Below are 20,077 nucleotides of genomic sequence, written 5' to 3' on the forward strand. Positions count from 1 at the left end.
AGCAGTGATTCTTGCCCATATTCGTGGTGCTTAATGCTGATGAAATGATCTTATGAAAATATAATTTGGATTCCAAAGAAATCAAGATTCTTACTCTTGCCAGATTCTTATCTCATTTGTCCTGCGTTTGTCTCCCTGAGGTAGGGAAGAGAATGCTGAGCCAGGCTTCAGGACATCGAGGAGATGGGGGAGGGTTGGATGGCCCTCACACGGCCACCCAGCAGTGGAAAGCGAAAGCCAGAAACAAAATGTGGATTTAATTACCTGTTGGTGCCTAGGCGTTACTATTTCACATTAGGGCTGGATATGGAGGTAGATGTTTTTAGTGTATTAAAAAAGCATTTTTAACCTTTTTTCTTCCTATTTGCCTTATTAGTCTGTGGTTTATTTCATATAACAAAAATTTATAGTATAAGGAAAGTAGAAAATACGGGAATGAAATATAGGCTACTCTAGAACAAAGCATCTTGAGGTCAAGATGAATCACCAAGGCAAGAGGAAGTTGTCTCTGGAAAGGCTGACCCAAGCCTTCGGGGGCCAGTGAGAGCTTTCTTTTACATCTAAGGTAATGCAGTTCTTATTTTTAATAAGTGAGAAATTCATTTGAGACTGATACTTGGCATGAACTACCCTAAGCTTGTAATATTAATATATGAATCCACGTATTTAAAAAAAACAACAAATGGTTTTAGTTACTCTTATTGAAGCACATATGTAGCATTGGGTTGGGGATATGCGATTCTATGTAGTTTAAAAAGTCAACCAACTTTCTCTATGAAGCAACATTCTAACAGTTGGAACTTGGGTGGATTTATGTAAATTGCAGCATACATTTTTAAAACTGTGGCTGAATTCACAGTTTTGAGAAAGGGAACTTGTGTTTAGCCTACTCAGGAAATGCCACACACTTCCTTCCAGCCCCGGTCCCTTGTGTCCCTTGCGTACGTGGCACAGAGCAGCGTCCCTGGCACAGAGCAGCGTGGCCAGGAGTGAGGTGAGCCCCGGTCCGGAGCTCCAGCCGCTTCCCCTGGCTGAAGGTGCCAGAAGCTTTGCTCAGAGGAGGTCCTCTGCTGGCCTTGCCAGAGCCCCGGGCCTCCCAGGACCTTATGTAGGTTTTCCCCTGTTGTGGGCATGAAATCGAGTCATTTTAGTCAGAAGCCTTTCTTCAGGACGGCACATGGTTTTCGTCCCCACAGACAGGACACTCTGGCTTCAGAGTGGTGACAAAGTAGTCACTCAGAGTACTGAACATCAAAACGGCAGGTGGTTAAGAACAAGGAAGAGCTCGCCAGCCAGATCTCTGGGCTCTGCTTCTCCGCAGCCTTCAGCAGTTACCTCGCCTCTCTGTGCCTCAGTTTCCTCATCTCTAATTGGGGGACGGTGCCATCACCTCGGGGCTATGAGCATGTACTGAGAACATTGCCTGCCTCGCATGTACACAGTTGTTGCTGCGGCTTCCTCTTCAAAAGTGCTGCCTTCTCCCTCATTCCTGGATGTTGATACTCATTACTGGCCGTTGCAGATGGCCGCCTGTGTCATCCTCGCTGCCGTCGTATCTGCCCGCTCTTGAGCACAGTGCATTTGGAGCTGTGTGTGTTTGGAGCTGGAAGCTGCCTTAAGAATACATTGCTCAGTTTTAGTGCCTGGACTTAGGCATTTTGGTGGCTCAGCAGTAAAATACCACATAATGGGCAGTCCCTGAAGAAGAGGGGGACCCTTGCTCAAAACATACCCCCCCACACACACACTCCCCTTTAACCCACCTCGCTGCGTTGTGGCCACGTGCACATAAAATGACTGCATGCGTTCCCAGGATAGGGTCGTTCGTCCACGGATACTCGCGGATCACCCAGTGTGTGCCAGCCCGGAACATGTAGGCATGAGCAGGGTGACCAGCCCCCCGCCCCTGCCAGGGTGATGGAGCACACCTGCCTTTGTTCCTTCCTTTTGCTAATCTTTGTTTTCGGTCTTCCTAAGTGACTGTGGTTTTTGTAATTTTTATCAAGTGTTTTAAGCGCTTTCATAAAACCACAAAGTGGAACGTAGTCTTTGATAATTTTAATCAGAAAAAAATCCCCCACGCCAAAGTAGAAAGCCTCAGTTCTAAGAAAAGGTAGGTTTTTGGTTTTTGTTTTGTTTTTTTTTTAATTTTTTTTTTCCAACGTTTATGTATTTTTGGGACAGAGAGAGACAGAGCATGAACGGGGGAGGGGCAGAGAGAGAGGGAGACACAGAATCGGAAACAGGCTCCAGGCTCCGAGCCATCAGCCCAGAGCCTGACGCGGGGCTCGAACTCACGGACCGCGAGATCGTGACCTGGCTGAAGTCGGACGCTTAACTGACTGCGCCACCCAGGCGCCCCTTGTTTTTTTTTTAAATATAAAATTTGGATAGAAATTTAGCAAAAGTGTTTATAAAAGTAGTGGTGCATCGAGAAACGCTTTTTAATGTAAATTTGACGGAACTGGTCAAAGTAACCATCATAGGAGGATGCCCGCTTGATTCAGACGGGAGGCAGGGCGTTTACTCCAGCTGTGGTTCCTTCTGGCGAGAAGCCCAGTCAGCTGGTCGCTGGCTGGCGTACCTTCCCTCTTCCCATCCCTGCATCAAAGACGTGAGGAGTCCTTTCACAGGGACTTCTCTGGATGAAAGATGGTGTTGCTCACTCAGGAAGTTCAGCAAGCGGGCTCCTCTGGGTGAAGTGGTCTCTCAGAGTTTCTGCTGTTCCAGGGCATGGTGCCCTGAGGGAGTGCCCTGAGGGGTGGTGTTCAGCTGTCTGCTCCCAGCTCCCGTGCCTCGCTCTGCGTTAACCAATTAAGTTGGTCATCGATCTGTTCGGCGGGTGCTGGCTTCCCCGTTCTGCCGTGTTGAGTGAGGGGAAACGTGATGTTAGTGCAGGTCAGCTTCCGTGAAGCCCCATACGAACTCGCTGTCCCACCTCCAGTTGGCCTCACTTTTTACTTCAAAGTTTGCCCTGTTTTTAGGTGGGGCTTTTAAGTTTGCTTTTTCACATCAAATTTTCCGTTCCACCTCACGTATATCACACAGTCAGGGAGGCCTTCCAAGAATGATTTTCATGTCAGAAAACCACCGTGCGACAATGTCAGTAAAGAATTAACACCCCTGAGTACCACACTCCGCTTTCTTTTCTGGATAAAATACTGGGTATGGTAAGCTGCTGCTTTGGGGGGAAAAAAAATCTTCTCACAGATTTTTTTTTTTTTATGTGCGTGTGTAGTGAAAACCACAGAAAATTTACCATATTAACCACTCTTCAGTTCTCACAGATTTCTATGCTCAGTGTGTGAGAGCCCATCAGAGTGGTCCGCACTGAAACTCAGCAAATATTGGTGAAGGTTTCTCCCGTGGATTTGGCCTCGGGGTCGGGGTGAGCATGGGCCCGGCTGCTCACCTGGGTAAGATGGTTGCTGATACGCCCCTGTGTCCATGCGGTTGCGCAGTGAGAAGCTTGGGTGGGTGAGAGCCAGGGATGTGACGCGTTTCCTTGGGGAACTCTTAGAGATGCCAGTGGCCGCCCCTCTCTTGTGAGCAGTGCCAGTAACGGAGCCGTGTGCTCTCATCCTCTCTAACCAGGCCGCCAATTTTTGGTCTGCTCTGTGTGGAGCCTCCGCAAAACCACAAGACTCTTTTGTGAGGTTTCTGAATGACTGAACTGTACTGGGTTGTAGGATGTGACTGTTCACAGAGTTGACACACTCTGTTCTTTAAGGAAAAATGGCTTTTATTAGACCACAATGCCCCTTTCCTTTTGAATTGCTCTCCGAGCATTGGCCAGACACCCACCTGAGTTGATCTTCGGTTCTTGAAGTAGAATTGTTTGCAGCAAGGGCCGCGTGGTCCGCCATGCTAGTCGTAAAGAGCCCGCTCCTCCTCTGGCAGAAGCTGCCCGAGAACTCACCTGGGAGCTCGGTTATTCAGACCAGATGTTTGCCGTTGTCCCTCCAGAACTGTGTGTTCTTGTACAACTGCCTCGTTGTGCACCAGAGAGGGGCATCTCCGAGGAGGGGTGGGCTGAGAATTCCTCCGCTGTGGGTCTCTTTTCGTTACTGCCTTTAACTGGGTTCAGGCAAAGCAACGGCATAACACGGTTTCTCCAGAGAACATAAAAAATAAAATTCGGTGCCGCATGGTGATTGTTGAAGGTTCACGTGCCAGCGACCAGAGAGGAGTGTTTCATCCTTTTGGGTGAAACTACAGCTTGTTCATTTTCAGTCATTCTGGAGAGAATTCAGGCAAAGGGACCCTGGTTTGATGCTGCTAATTGTGCATCTGGGTCATTGGAGTTCCCTCCGTAGCCCTTGTAGTCTTGGAGAAGGCATTTCCTAGCTGGCTTCCGTGCTCCATGTGCTAAGGAGGGCCTTTTCACTGCCATGCTTTTTAGTCCCCATATTTGTTGTTTAAAGGAGAAAGGCCGAAAGATCAGGGGGAGGGGGAAACTGTCCTCTGATGTGCATTTCACAAGAGTTAATGTGAGTCATGGAAACTCAGATTTTCATAAATTGCAATCCTAAACTGAACGCATGTGGTGAGGAACCCCTCCTAGAAGTCCCTCAGACACACAGAAGTGAGAAAGATACTGGGAAAACTGTCACAGAGTATGGCTGGAAGGGAAAGTGAATTTTTAAACGAGATCAATGGAATGGTAATTCTTCAGCACAGTGATGAAATTGGGTCACTGTTGGTAGCAGTATCACTGAAAACAAGTACGGTCTCAGTCACACTTAACGATGTATGTTATCTGAACTTTTTCCGATCAGGAATTTAATTCTTACAAGGTAGCAATGATTTACATTGCTCCCTCAAAATAGTTATTTTAAGTCTTTTATTTTAAAAAATTTGTTTTTTTTAATTAGCAAACTGGTTTTATTTATTTATTTATTTATTTATTTATTTATTAACGTTTATTTTTGAGACAGAGAGAGACAGAGCATGAATGGGGGAGGGTCAGAGAGAGGGAGACACAGAATCTGAAACAGGCTCCAGGCTCTGAGCTGTCAGCACAGAGCCCGACACGGGGCTCGAACTCATGACCGCAAGATCATGACCTGAGCCGAAGTCGGCCGCTTAACCGACTGAGCCACCCAGGCGCCCCAGCAAACTGGTTTTAAAGGCAGGTTTTGTCGTAGGTTTAAAATATTCGGATGTGAACATTGAGACAGAAATGCACAGGACGTATGTGCTCTAGAAAACATCCAGTTAGCTTCCCCGTCCCTTAAAGATTTGTGCAGGAGATTCTCATGGTAAAACCAAGAAGATAGCGATGTTTTTAAACGATAATCTTAGTGCTGTTTAAAAACTGATTCTTGTACTAGGTTTTGTTAGTAAGTTCTCTGAGGTCTTTGAAAAAGAACTGTATGTAACTCAGTATGAGATTCTTTGTCCGAACAGGCTTGATTTTTATTTCTGATGCTCTGTCAAGTCCACAGATGTTTCCAATAGTGTTTGATTACTCTGTAAGGGGCTAAAGCATCCGTGCCAGAAATAAAGTCAAGCTTAACTCTCCTCCTCAGGCAGCCCCTTTCTCTCCTTCCCACCCTTCCCCCACCCACAGAACATACCACGTGGCTCAGAGCAGTCTGAAAAATTAATAAAATGCTCAAGAATGAAGCCAGCAAAGGCCTGGTGATGAGATAATGTGTCCTGAAGTTGTGCTTCCCAGGGCTGGGCGTGGAGAAATGGCAAGGCAGCCTGCAGGCGGGGGTTGTGTTGTGTATACACACACACACACACACACACACACACACACGCACACACGGGCGGGTCACTGGTGGCCACGGGGGAGCTCCAGCAGGCTGGAAGGGGGCCCCCAGGAAGTATGGGCCCCGAGGGGCCTCAGCACGCTGGACTCCATACTGGGCCTTGTCCACTGGTCGCGCCTTCCCTGGGACAGGAAACAGCCCTCGTTTTTGTTACAGGGATTAACCCCTTCCATAATGCCATAATGCAGGGTTTTACAAGGGAAATTCTCTCTCTTGGACCTCTGCCTTTAACTCTTTTAACGTGAGCATCTTTGTTCACAGAGAAACGTGTGGGACTTAGCATGGGTTTCCCACAGAGGAATTTATAAAATTTAGAAGGGGATTAAATATTTGTGAGAAATTTCCTCTGTAGCCTAGCAAAGACAGTTCACTTTGTCGATATTTATGTTGCATTATGGAGGAGTTTTGTTTTGTTTTGTTTTCTGTGGTTGTCTTGTGGACATGTGTTTCTTATTGTAAATATCTAAACTTCTCTCAAAAGACCGGCTATTAGAACAGGAGGATACTGAACAGCGTAGGGCATGACAGGGCCAGCAGGCTGCGGGCCTGTGCAGGAGGCACGGGTTCCCAGTTCTCTGCGGGTGGATCTGATCTGCAAGGCTTCTGGAACAAGGCTGCTTCCCAGCAGGAGGCCCAGGCAGTCCTTCACCCACTGGCCACAGCCCAGCCCGCCTACTCCTCTGTCCCTGTGTGTTCTCTGTGCTGCTGCCCTTCAGGGCGACAGAAGCCTGGGTGTGCTGCACACTGAGCACAGGCAGAGTTCGCTCCTGAAGTCACAGGAGAAAAGCCCACGTTCCATTTCAATTTCTCAAATGCAGCCTCTGCATTTTTAGAGCAAGCCCATTTTGCGTTTTTCACTTCCGCAAATGTTTATCTGCTTGTGGGATACAAAGCACTGGGCAAGCTAGGCTTCAAGGCTATTCAGCAACCTTTTCGTATGATCCCGGTACCTGCCATTGTTGGCACTGGGACTCGGGGATGACTGAGACGGGCCCCATCTCTCCCCTCACGGACCAGGCATGGAAAGTTCACAGAGAAATAACAAACCCGCTTGCTGGTGCTAAGGGCACGTGCGTGCGCGCGCACACACACACACACACACACACACACACACACAAACAACCCAAGACGTGGCTCATTTCAGAATTGAGACACGATTTATTTAAAAACCTAAGACAGGTGCAGGAGCAACTTCTCAGAGGGCTTTGACAGGGGGCCTGGAATAGAGTGGGGACATGGGGGTTCTGAGCAGACGGATCTCATGGACACAGTGCAGGGCAGGACCACCTCAAGGAAGACACGTTCCAGGCTGTGAAGCACATGAGGACAAGGGGCAGGGTGGGCGGGACCTGGCTGTGGAGGCTTGGGGGCTTTGAATCCCACACGAAGGAACGCGTGTCTCAGATGCTTGAATGGGAGGCTCCGCATTTCAAAAAGGCAGCTGCCAGCAGCGTTCAGATGGCTTGGAAGGTGAGCCTGAAGTTAGGGAGGTCACTGCAAAATCCAAATGAAGCGTGGCACGGATGGGCAGAGGAAGGAAGTAATCCGAGACATGGCCTTAAGTTTATTTGATAGCGTTTGGAGAGAGAGTTTTTAGCTCGGGTGACTTGGGTGAAACCATTATCCAAAAGGCAGCATTGGAAGAGAAACAGATCGGGGAGGCGGGTAATGAGTCACGTCCTAGACTCACTGCTTTGGAGGGAAATGCCCGAAACAGTGATGAAAGTCCTCTCTAGCTGCTATCTGGGATGTCTGCTTGGGGAGTGATGGGCACAGAGAGTGTGGTTATGGAGCCGCACAGGGGGATGGTGGACACGCAGCAGAGCTGGAACCTCCTGGGGTGACCTGGAGTGAGGGGCCAGCAAGACAGTCCAAAGATGGGGAGCGGGTGACAAGGTTGTTGTGTAGGAGGGATGTTAATGAGTGTGTGTGTGTGTGTGTGTGTATGCACACATAAACATATACGTGTATATATATATATATATGCGCATGCTGTCCCCGGGGCATGAACAGTGTAAGGGGCAGACAAATGGGACACAGGCCACAGGCAAATAGTGATCACGGCACTGTATCTTTCTGGAGTTCGTGAATGTGCTTCAAAGGGCCTAAGAATTAGTTGAGTTCTAATTTACAGAAAATGGGAGTGAGCTTAGTGGGAGGGGAGAGGTACGGAAAGGAGCCTCAGACCAGAAAGCACATAGCATAGGGAAGTAAGCCAGCGTCCACAGAGCATACGGAATGGCATGCTAAAACACGGCATGGGAAGAGGGCTTGGAAAGGACCCGGCGGGAGTGCCCGCTAAGAGGTATCCTGGGGGGTGGGGGGGTGGAGAGGAGCTCTTGGAGGGACTGGAAGAGAGAATAAGGCATGCACTGCCCATACGTAGGGATCTCATGGCCCCTTCGGTCTCCCTGCTGCGCGGCTGCTCTCTTTTTCAACCAAGTGGTGCCGGAGAGCCTCACACTAATAGCCTGGCTCAAACACCAAGTGGGAACTGAAACTTCAAGTAAAACTATCATGTTGTCACCATATGATGCAGTGATCCCCCAAGCAGCCTTCAGTTTTTACTAGTTTGTCCTATGTTTAAAAAGGATTATATAGCACATTTTGAGCAGGGAGATAATGATGTCTCAGGCACAAAAAGATAGGGACGCTCATATGGAAAATTGTGTCGGATTCTAACAGTGAAACCCTCAAAAATCATAGCCATACAGTAAAACACGGAAAAGCAAATAACTGCCCCCGTAATTCCAGAGGGAAGCGAAGGGGCAGTGCAGCCGGAGAGCCCCCACTCAGGTGGTGGCCAGTCACTGCCCCAGCCCCCGGCTCTTGCTGGCCAGCTCAGCCTCGCCCGCAGGGGCTGCGGTGGCAGGACCTCACTGACGTGTCCCTCTCCCCCCCCCCACTCCAGCTCTCTGGCGGCTGCGAGCTGACGGTGGTCATCCACGACTTCACCGCCTGCAACAGCACGGAGCTGACCATCCGCCGTGGCCAGACCGTGGAAGTGTTGGAGCGGCCCCACGACAAGCCTGACTGGTGTCTGGTGCGGACCACCGACCGGTCCCCCGCCGCGGAAGGCCTGGTCCCCTGCGGCTCTCTGTGCATCGCCCACTCTAGAAGCAGCATGGAGATGGAGGGCATCTTCAACCACAAAGGTAGGGATCGTGAGGCATGGCTGGCTCGTGCCCAGCTTCTGCCCCTGCTTCTTTGCAGCCTGGTGAGGGGTATGGTCTCTCCTCGTCACTCGTGCTTCCCTCCATTATCACTGTGTCTCTGGGCTTTTCTAATCCATCAAGAGCTGGAGTGGACGTGAGGATTCCACCTGTTACTCAGACCAAAATGGTATCAGTTTGGAGAGAGAGAGAGAGAGGGCTCTTCTTCTGGGGCCAGTGTCGTTCATAAATTGAGAACACGGAAGGTGCGGGTCCTCTCCAGGTGATGAAAGCAGGTAGGGAAGGTGGGACCATATTTAGCGTCTCCTTAATCAGGTTTTCACAATGTGCTTTCTTTGTTTTGTTACCGTGAAATCCCAGAAAAGCAAGCATGCAGGCCCTGAGTGTAGCCAGGCCTCCTTTCTACCTTGTGAAGTATCTCCGAACATCCTAGACTGCCCAGGCTCGCCATGCAGAGTGGGAACGGAGCTGGGCTGTGAGGGAGAGGGTGCGGGTGGGCAGGGTCGTGGCTGTGCTGTGACTGTGGCAGGAGGGGCTTTTGAAAGATGCACTTTTCCCCTGAAATGACAGGGCATTTGAACCAAGCAGCGTTTGGCATTCCTTGGTGATTCCTCTATTTAAAGGTAACCATGGCAAGACTGTTTCTCCATGTGTGTCTGGATGGGTCAGTAATGGGCTCCTAGTGACAGTATGCGAGCATGTTTGTCCCAAATGTCCAGGTTTGGAGCTACTGAGCACTTCAGGTGTGGCCAGTCTGAACTGAGCTGTCCTGCAGGTACAGAATACATGCTCGATTTCAAGACCTCATATGAAAAAAAAAAAAAAAAAAGTGTAATTACTTTATAATCGTTATAGGTTGAAATGGTAATATATTTTATAGAGTGAGTTAAATAAAGTTTTATTATGGTTAATTTAATTTCCTATTTCCTTTTACTTTTTAAAATCGTAGCTACTAAAAATTTTTATACATTGCGTGTGCAGCTTGCGCTATGTTTCTTTTGGACAGTGCTGGTTTCATCTCAGTGAAAAGCTCACTTGAGACTTCAAGCCCTTTTGAGAAACACTGGTCATTTATAGCTTCTAGAAAAGTGTAGAATGTGTAGAGTTCATCTGTTTTGAACCATATTACGTCAGTCTTCATTTCTCTGAAGTACTGGCAAATGGCAGATTCTTGCAGATCTGGGGATATGCAATTTGTTTTCTCTTCCTGAGAGAACAACCCTATACTCTGCCATATTCTACTTCTTTTTCTATTAATTTTGGAATATTCTGGTCACTCCCTCCATCTGTTATCTGTGCCCGCTTTGCATTTTTCATGACGTGTCTTGAGGACCATCTTCTGGCTGCAGAGGTACATTTCACTCATTGCGTTGAGCTCAATGAGACTGCACAGGACACAGCTACTGATTGATTAGCTCACCTTGTTAATTGTAGGCACAACTGCGTTCCAGATCCCTCAGGGCCTAACAGTGACCTGATTGTCACCCCAGTAAGAAACTAGAAGAATTGAGCTATCATTCCTTCAGGGATCCAAACAGAAGGAGAATTTTCAGATTTTGGCCAAAGGCCAAGGTGTCCGCTCTCGTTCCTGGCAAAGCTGCCCATGAGTTTAGACCAGCGCTGGACTCCCCCTCGTGTGGCACTCGAGTGCCAGTGGCGGGGGGAGGGGGGGGGTCTATGCTGGGTTAGCCCGTTGCCACGGGGTTTCCAAAGTTACATCATATATTTAAGTCCCTGAGTTTGACTTGAAAATAAAGTACAACTTTTCCCCTTGAGTTGATTATACAGAGGAGCCCTGGTGAACTCCAGCTACAAATAAAACTCGTTCTGAAAGATTTCTTTTTATATGTGCCTTTCCCGCAGTGTGTTCTTTGCTTCCCAGTGTTCACAATTGCAGGCTAGCCAAGAAGAAAGAACTGTGTATTTATTGCACTTGACTTTGTCCTGAAGAGTTGTTACAGAGGTTGGGTTTTTGCTGGTTTTTAGAATCAAGTACCAGTTTGTTGGCTGGGGCTTTTGTCTCCCCTATTCTGTGACGCTCTAGCCCCTGAGAAGTTCCTCCTTGTTGAACAAGAAGATGTTGCTTCATTCAGTAAAACCCGTTGTGAACTAACAGCTCGTCCAGTAGATGGGAGCTCAGAAACCTTACCCATTTTTAACATTTTTCCTGCATTTGTATTTTTCCTGTAATGCAAGGACACTCTTAAGATTGCTCACTTGCTATGTTAGGACTGGGGCAACAGGCAATAGATTAGATTCAGGGAAGGTAAATCTTCCTCTGGGCTCTGTGACAGGCCTCTGCCAGAGCATCCTGTCCCTGTTCAAGTCCAGGAAATCTGGCCATAGTGACCGGGGTCTCCACCTGGGAGAAGGGGCCTTCCTCAAATAGATGAGGATCTGGGAACGAAGTCCAAATAAAAGACACAGAGACTTGCGGGACAAGAAGCCACTGCCACCTGGGGAAACGGGAGATCTTGATTTGCTTCCGCTCAGCCCACAACCCTTCTTGCTCTTACGTGGGAAGGTGGGTGTGCCACCGTGATCGCTTGCACGTTGGGGTGTGCTCGGCCCTTTGCCCTTTTGCACACATACGTCTGCTACCCGACATCTACTGTTGGGCCCCGGGCTGGGCTTGAAGAATGCTGCAGTGAGGACTTACGTGTGTGTGGCCCCTGCTCTCTGAGAACTGGCTGCTTGTCACTGGCATGTCTCCTCCTGACAAGAAAGCAGGTTGTCTCGCCTTCCACGTTTTTCCAGACTCCTGAAAGTTAGGGAGCTGTCGTCAAGTGTCTGTCTCTAGTCGCCAGATAGTTTCTTAAGCACCTTCCATCATTCACTGCTCTGACCTTCCAGGCAGGAGGCACATTTACTAATTTCTGATTCCAAAATTATCTCAGCTTTACTGCTTCAGTAATTTATCTAATAACTCCCTAGTCCAAACAACTTAGATTTCCGAACATTTCAGATGTAAAAGTCATGCCTATTAAGGTCAAATGTCTGTTTATTTGGTTGCGAATGATACTTTAAACGCTACAGTGTGAATGTGAGTATAGATACCTCATCCCAGGAGGGCCCAGGACTCACTGTGAGCACTGCGTGTGCTCACTCAGCGGTTTTCAAGCACCGCGAGGACCAGAAGTGCTTTTATTTTCTGTAAACTTGAGCAATGTAGGGAGATATCAGAAATGTAACTTATCTTGGGGGCGCCTGGGTGGCTCAGTCAGTTGAGTGTCCGACTTCGGCTCAGGTCGTGATCTCATGATTCATGAGTTCGAGCCCCACATTGAGCTCACTGCTGTCAGCGCAGAGCCTGCTTCGGATCCTCTGTCTCCGTCTCTCTGCCCCTCCCCCACTTGCGCTCTCTCAAAAATAAATATAAAATATGTATGTGTACACACGCACACACACACACACATATAACTTAAGTGAACAAGAAACGTAATTGCTCAGTTTGTTTTCCAAGGAGATAGTTTCACATCTGAAACAGGGTGCGAACGTTAGAGGGTGAACGTTCTTCGGTTGAGAAATGCTTTCCATTTTGTGGGGGAGTCCCACACAGGCAGGTTGCTGGCAGAGCGCACTTGGTAGACCAGTGGCATTGGTGACCGAGTGTCAATCCTGTTTTGCTCCGGTGGCCCAGTCTGCCTTCTTCACAGCGTTGGTGACACTGGCTCAGCAGATACCCCACACGCTGAGGCAGAATAAGGACTCAGCAACGCCTCGTGCTCATCCAGTCTGGTTTGTGTTGGCGGTTTACACCGTCACTGTTCCATCAGAACCTCTGGGCTCAGGGCCTGGACGCGGACACCGCCCCCAGCGAGTCTGATGTGGCGCCTGGCCTGGCGGGCACCAGCCTCCCACGCTCCCCTGGGTAACGCGTATGGATTTACTGCAGAAATAGGTGCCGTGTAATCATCTTTAATCTCTTCATAAATCCAAGGGATTTTCTTTCCTTCTGCCCAAACTTGTAAAACTTGTCACTTTTCAGCATTCATTTACTTAGTCTTGATCACAGAGAGTAAACAGGAATATCAGAAATGTTCGTTTTTTCTGATGAGGCCAGTTGAAAACATCCCCGTTTTTATGCCGCTGTAGACGGAGTGGTTCGGCTTTTCTGTTTCTTCACAACCGAAACGATAGTGCTTGAGAGTTTCGCTGTAGGTTCAGGGGGTAACCCAGCTGTCACCCAGCCATGCGGGGGGCACGTGACAGGTGCCAGAACCCAGAGCTGGTGGTGACGCACATTACTTTTCTACGTGGTACAATACACATAACATGAAAGTTACCGTCGTAACCCTTTTGAAGTGTTCACTTCAGGGGCATTGAGTTCATTCCCATTGCCGTGTCCCATTACTACAGCCCGTCCACGGCTCTCTCCATCCTCCCATTCCCCGGCCCCGGCCCCGGGCCGCCCGGTTCTGCTTCCTGTGTCTATGTCTACTGTCTATGACAGTATTTCTCCTTTTGTCACTGGCTTATTTCACCCTCAAGTTCACCCCTATTGTTGTGTATGTCAGAATGCCCCTCTGCTCTGAGGCTGAATAGTGTTGCATTGTGTGTGGAGACGTCTGTTTCTCACCCTACCCGCTGGTGGACCCTGGGGCTACTTCCAGCTTCCGGTCATCGTGAGTGATGCCGGTGACCAGGAGCGTTCAGATCTCTCAAGTCCTTGCTTTCAGTGCTTTGGGGAGTGTACCCAGAAGTGGAGCTACGGAGTCCTGTGATAATGTTTCAAGTTTCCTGAGCTTGCCACCACACGTGGTTACCTTGACCGGAATCATGCGTTTCAGGCCCACTGTCCCTTCCTCCGTGCCACCACTGACGCTGGCCCGCAGACCTCCCGGTGCCAGTGCTCACGCCTGTCTTACTGCAGCGAAACGCAGACCCCCTCATGCTGCACTCCTCAAGTTTCTTCAGTGACTTGCTGTCGCTCCCAGCCTCCTGCTGTGTCCTACAGGGCCTTGCGCCTCGCACACATGTGTGCGCGTGCACACACACACACCCCCCACGTGTGCACCTGCCCTCTCTCCCCCTAGTGTGGTATGTCAGGTAACAGGAGGGGTTTGTCTTAATCCCTCGCCCCTTCCTGACATTCTCTGCCTCTTCTTACCAAGTAAATGAAAAATCTTAAAGGAAAAAAATAAATTTATCCAGTGAGTCTGTGGAGGTGAGGGGAGAACAGAGTAAATCTTGATGCAGTTAACAAGTGTTACAGCACAAAGGCTAACCTGAGAAGGTCCCGAGGAGATGAACTTGGACCCAAGACCCACGAGGAAACACGTAGAAAATCAGTGAAAATGCTTTAAAACCGATTTCAGTACGCGCATTGGGCACAGACATGGTGGCAGACTTACAAATGTGATTGAGGAGGTACAGACAACATAGGTTGTAAACAACAAGACTGATGAGGGAGGCAGAGAACCTCTTCTTGGCATTGAGAGTGAGTGAGAACGGAGAGAAGGGGCCGGATCATGGGGCACCCAGGGGAGCTTTGCGCTGAGGCCCGGAAAGGGGGCGGGTTCTGCTGGGCTGCTGTCTCAGCAGGGGTCTGCATGGGGGATGAGCATCCAGTTCCGTTCTGTTTTATGTCCTTTACGTTAAAGATTCACACTTTGCATGGATAGGTTTCCTGTGACCATGGGGCCATTCCTCAAGGTCGAGAGACATGGGCATGCCTGGAGGTCAGAGCTCCATGTCTGATTCTCGGGGAACCCCTGACCACAACCGCTATATGTAAAATTAATACGTGTTTCCCTTGAGGCCCGAAATGCAGTGCACGTGAGCCCCCTGTCCCCCCTCCGGGACCATCCCCTCCCCTGGGCCCTGTCTTCAGCCTCCCCGCCTCAGCATCCGGGCCCTGTGAGCTGTTGGCTTTGTCTGTCTGTGGCCGCCCCACCACCACCACCCCCTCCCCAGCTTTGGGAGGAGGCCAAGTCTCTTCCATCGTCTCAGCTCTCATGTCCCTTGGTCCCCTTTTATGGAAATGAGACCAGGTGACAGGACCTTACTAGAGGTTTGCAGGTAGTGGAAGGGAAGGACTCGGAAAGCTACCAGGCGTGTCCTCTCCCAGGGACTCCCTGCCCTCTCCCGCCTGCACTCCCAGCCTGTGCCTGTCGTCTGCTGGCCCTGAGCTCCGAGGGTATGTGGAGGCTGTTTCCCTCCTCAGAATACAAGCAGATACTAAGATTCCTCACCCCTGTCCAAACCGCTTTCCGGGCTCCCAGCACTGCATCAGCCTAGTACGGGGCAGCTGACAGACGGACATCGTGTCCTGTGCTCACAGGAGCCATGGCCTCGTCCTGTGCTCTCCATCCCCGCCCTCAACCCCGCCCCGACCACCGCCCAGAGAAACGGCAGCTCTGCGAGACTGAGGTGCTTCTCTAGAAATCTCTGTGACCAAGAACAGAGCTCCCCTGCCCGAGGAGGGAGGCCTCTTGCATCTCCCCCAGGATACTGGGGATGAGTCGGTTTAATTGTGTTCAACTCACACGTGAGTTTCCCAAATCGTGAAACACTCGGCCCCAAAGGGGAATCAGCCTCCTACCTCTTATAACTGCTTAGTGACTCTTAAATGACCTCGTAAGTTTTTAAAAAACAGAGGACCTCGAAAAGGCATTAGTGCTGTTAAAAAATGTGGTTGACTCTATTGTGGTTTTGGTGTATTTAGACATCTACTTAATGCCAGATTGCCACTGTTAATCAGAAAACACACCCCAGGCATATGCATTTCAAACCTATATCTGCCCACATACTCTTTAAAAAAATATATAATGGAAGGCATATATACTTTTTCAAAAAAATTAGCTTGGAAAAGAGCAGATTTTAGTCAGTCAGAACAGCTGCTAATGTAAATCCCTGTGGGAAGAGGAACCACACCAAGAACAAAGAGTGGTCCCTCTTCTGAGCCCCCTGCAGCCACAACGGGGTGATCCGTCCAAGACCTGTGATTAAGGACCGTGTTCTGTGCAGCGTGTAATTATGGAGCCTCACAAGTGGGCCATTACTCTCTGAATGCTTCATGTTGGAGGTATTTTCATGTTCCAACTTTATAGTAAAGTGTTTATTAAAACAGGAAAAAACCATGAGCAGGTATTGACAGTGTCCATATTAAGATGATCACAAAATTATATACATAGCACAGTCATAAACAATGAGAAAACCGTCTTCCCACACTTGCTTTAAATGGCCACGGCACAGTGTTTAGGGAAAGAAACCTAATCAAGGGAGAAGGGATCACCAGGGACCATCGGAGGCCGCTCTCCTCAGCATGATGCACAGGCTGGGGGGTGTGGCTGCAGGTACAAGGCAGCCATCTGCTTCCCGCTTCTCTCTGGACCGCAGTTTCCCAGCTGCCTCCTCTCTGACATTTGTGCATTTCAAACATTGCAATTTATTAGACAAACTGGGATTTCTCTTTTAAATGTATTCACTCTCATTAGGGTCTGCAGGAGCTGGGGGAAATTACAGAGATGATGTGTTTGGTAAGAAATTGTGTAAGAGTACAGTGTGCTGGTTTTCATTAGTGTTTTGAACGCGAATAGATGCTGTCCACAGTGGGAAACAACAGTATTTCGGTCAGACTAACTTTGCGCTTGTCTCCACGATTTATTTAGTAGCTCCTGGCTCTGAGAACACCTGATAAAATAGCACCTAGGAAGTGTGAGCCAGCCAAACCCAAGTGTATTTTGGCTTTTGCCTCTCTGTTCCTTCTGTTCAGAGAAGCATGAGATGACTTTGTAATTATGTTCCCAGCACTAACTTTCCCATGAATGGTGAGAATTTTGGTAGATTTGACCACAAATCCTTAAAGTCGAGCTGCCCCTGCAAGGAGAAGGGAAAATACCTTCAGAAATTCCAGCTGATTCTGGGGACGTGGGCCCTGACAGGTTCGGAAGCACAAGTGCATGAGGAGGGCTCTGGTGCCTGTTCCCAGGAAAATGAACGTGGCTGTACAACTTGCATGCAATTCCAGCAACCCCACGTTCAGAACTTCCATTCTAAACAGTAGAAGAAAAAGCCAGATTTTAAACCTTACTTGTAGACGTTTTGCATTTCGCACCAAAAATTAAATCGCAAAAAGGTGTAAACTGAGAAGTCTTACTCCCAGTCCCGTCGGCTGTGTAAGGAGTAAGGATGACCATTTTATTCATTTCTTCCTCCTCCTTCTGGTATTTTGTGTAGCAGGTACAAACATTCACGTATTCTTGCCTCCGTTTTCTTACGGGAAAGGTAGCATATTTTGGCCTTTTTCAGTCGGTCATGTCTTTTAGAAACGGCATAACCTCGTTCCTTCTGACGGGTGTGTTGGACCTGGTGCGTCCCTCGGGGGTGCACGTGGGCCATGCCATGCGGTTGGCAGTCCCCTGCTGTCACAGGCACACTAGCAGAGCATCACTCCACTCCCTGCACAGGTTTACTGTGAGGTGGAATTCTCAAAGTCCAGTGCACGGGTTGAAGGGTAAATGCACTCATGGAAGCAGACTTTTGAAGAATAATCACCTGAATCATAAATTAACTACATCAGAAAAATAACTACATCATAGAGGTGCTATATAATGACATTTTGTTTTATATATTTTTTAATTTCAATAGGAGTCATGAAAATGTGATCTGTACCAAACCCCTTGAGTTCTCTCATTTCATTTTACCCACTTAAGGGGGTGGTGGGGGGGGAACCTTTGAATAAGGTCTCTCTTTAAAGTCATTCGTATAAATTAAATCACAAGTTTCTGTGTGACTCGAGTGAGGTGAGATTTTGATGGCCATATTCCACAGGACTCCATGCAGGAGCATACTATGGGATATTACTATAAGTAATATTTCACCAGTATCTGCTTTTATTCCAGATTGAGTCGAAAGGGTGCCAATTAGGAGTTTGCCACTAAGTGTTAAGTGGTGGTAGAAGCTTCCAGAGGAATCAACAGCTGTTTGTAGTACCTCTGTTTTGCCTCCCATTTGTGCAGAGCCACTCAGGAGTCCAAATCACACCGTCACCTCTGAGAAACACATTCCTGAAATGGCGCTGTCTCTGGGTTTTACAAGGGGCTTTAAAGTCTCCGTATGTTCTCTGCACTTTCTGAAGGATTCAGTTTATCATTAACCTTTCACAATGAATTTTGAAAAATACTGTTTTTAAATACCTCCCCAACCTAAAAGTTGCTTCCTTCTTTATTGGCACTACAGGAGGGTTTTGGAGGGGACAGAACTGGGCTGTGCAGGGCTGGAGGTCAGTCAGTCAAGGAGGCTGACCTTTCAACTGTCGCCCCCACAGCCAGCTCTGTCTGGAAGAAGGAGCCTTTCTGGTGTTCTGTGTGGACCAGAGCAGGGCAACCCTGGAATCTTCCAAGTTGCTTTAGTGTCTGAGCCGTTGAGAGCGTTTTAGTGTAGTCTGACCAGCAGGGACAGGTTGCTTTGGACAGCTTGGTAATTCCATAAGCCTGACAATTCCAGGGGGTCATCATTTTCCCACAACTTTTCTAGTCACGCTCAGGACAGGAGGGGACCCAGCGTATTTATTATTTGAGAGACCCTTTCAAAGATTTAAGAGGGCTTTAAACAGGCTCATTTGCCTTGGCTGATTTGCAAGGCAGCTCTGCAATTCTGTATTATTTGTAGCCCTGTGCGTCCCCTTGCATCTTCTCCTTTCCCACTCCTTTTCCTGAGTCTGTAGAGCTTTGAATCTACTAGAAGGAAAGAATACTGATGTGCTGTTCTTAGAGATTAGTTTCCTCCTGTCTCAGGAATAATCAGACGATTCCAGCCCTGGGTTATGGAGCAGATTGTTACCAGACAAGGGAGGAGGGGTGTATTAGTCAGCTCTGGTTACCAAAATACCACAGACTGCATGGCTTCAACAACAGCAATTTATTTTTTCATAGTTCTGGAAGCTGGAATTGCAAGGCGACAGCACCAGCAGGGTCGGTTTCCTTAAGGCCTCCCTCACTGGCTTGCAGACGGCCATCTTCTTGCCGTGTCCTCACATGGTCCTCCTGTGTGTGCGTCCCTGGTGCCTCTGTGTGTGTTTAAAGTTCCTGTTCTTATAAGGACTCCAGTCAGATTAGGACCCACCCTAACAGCTTCATTTTAACCCAGTCACCTCTTTAAAGGCCCAGTCTCCACCTGTGGTTACATTCCTAGGAACTGTGGGTTAGGATTTCAACATACAGATTTGGGGGCGGAGGGGCCAGTCAGCCCATAGCAAAGGGTACTGTTGGAGCCCTGTAGCGGAGGGGATGTGTTGAGGGCTTGCGGTGTGCCAGGCACTGTGCTGCTCTTCTCTACATTTAGTCCTCAAGTTGTGCCCCAGTGCCCCCATTGTCATCCCATTTGATGACGAGAAAGTGGAGGCATAGAGGAATTAACTTGGCCACAAGTTCTTGACCACTGTGCATCCTGCTCTCCACACAAGCCGGAAGGAGCCTTTGGTCCAGGGAAGAAGGTGTAGCTTCTAGAGACAAACTCAGGTGCCCGAGACCAGCCATCGTTGGCGGAAGAGCGGATTCCAGAAGCTGGTCTCCAAAGTCCGCTGTCCCCAAGACCGTGCCTTCCTGGAGCCATAGGTACATTCCTGAGAGCCCACGCCACCCCCGCCCCCCACCCCCTACCCGGCAATCCCTTTGTCTGAGAAGGTTCCGTTTTGACTTCCTCATTTAAATGATGATAATTCCAGTTGCCTTCCATCACCCAAAGAGGTCCTCTTCCTGGGAACCGACCCTTCTTTTCTTTCCTTTGAGACACTTCTCTCATCTTCCCCCTCCCCTAGTGGAGCACCGGGCTGTATCCACAGTGAGCGTCTTGTGATAAATGAATGGAACCACCGTTCGCAAAAGGAAGAATTTTCTTCCCACCAGCCCCCCAAAAACAATCAAAACCTGCCACTTGGTTTTTCTTGCAAACTCTGGGGAAGTAGGCTTCCTGTCGGGTCTTCCCATTCTCCCTCCCTCGGTGGTTTTGTGGTCTGTACCCCACTCGAGTTTAGCAGAACTGGGACATCGGAGCATGTATTGGCCACAAGGGGTTGGTGACATTGCTCTAATTTTTTGAGCACTGTTGTTTCTGTTGTTTTTTAGGGAACACGTTTGTGAGGTTTCCCATCTCATGTTGCCATTCTGCAAATAACCCACA

The 20,077-nt window shown here is 48.8% G+C and overlaps 1 protein-coding gene across 2 annotated transcripts in view; it reads left to right on the forward strand.

The window, feature by feature from the left end:
• The window catches only part of TRIO (trio Rho guanine nucleotide exchange factor), a 234,913-nt gene that overhangs the window by 147,387 nt on the left and 67,449 nt on the right, over positions 1–20,077 (forward strand). For both annotated transcript variants that reach the window (XM_040494140.1, XM_040494134.1), the window contains exon 33: positions 8,692–8,935. In XM_040494140.1, the coding sequence (XP_040350074.1) occupies positions 8,692–8,935 (244 nt within the window). The remainder of the gene's footprint in view (positions 1–8,691; positions 8,936–20,077) is intronic.

Source organism: Herpailurus yagouaroundi, unplaced genomic scaffold (genome assembly GCF_014898765.1).
Source record: "Herpailurus yagouaroundi ecotype Mexico unplaced genomic scaffold, PumYag 29, whole genome shotgun sequence".
Classification (NCBI taxonomy): domain Eukaryota; kingdom Metazoa; phylum Chordata; class Mammalia; order Carnivora; family Felidae; genus Herpailurus; species Herpailurus yagouaroundi.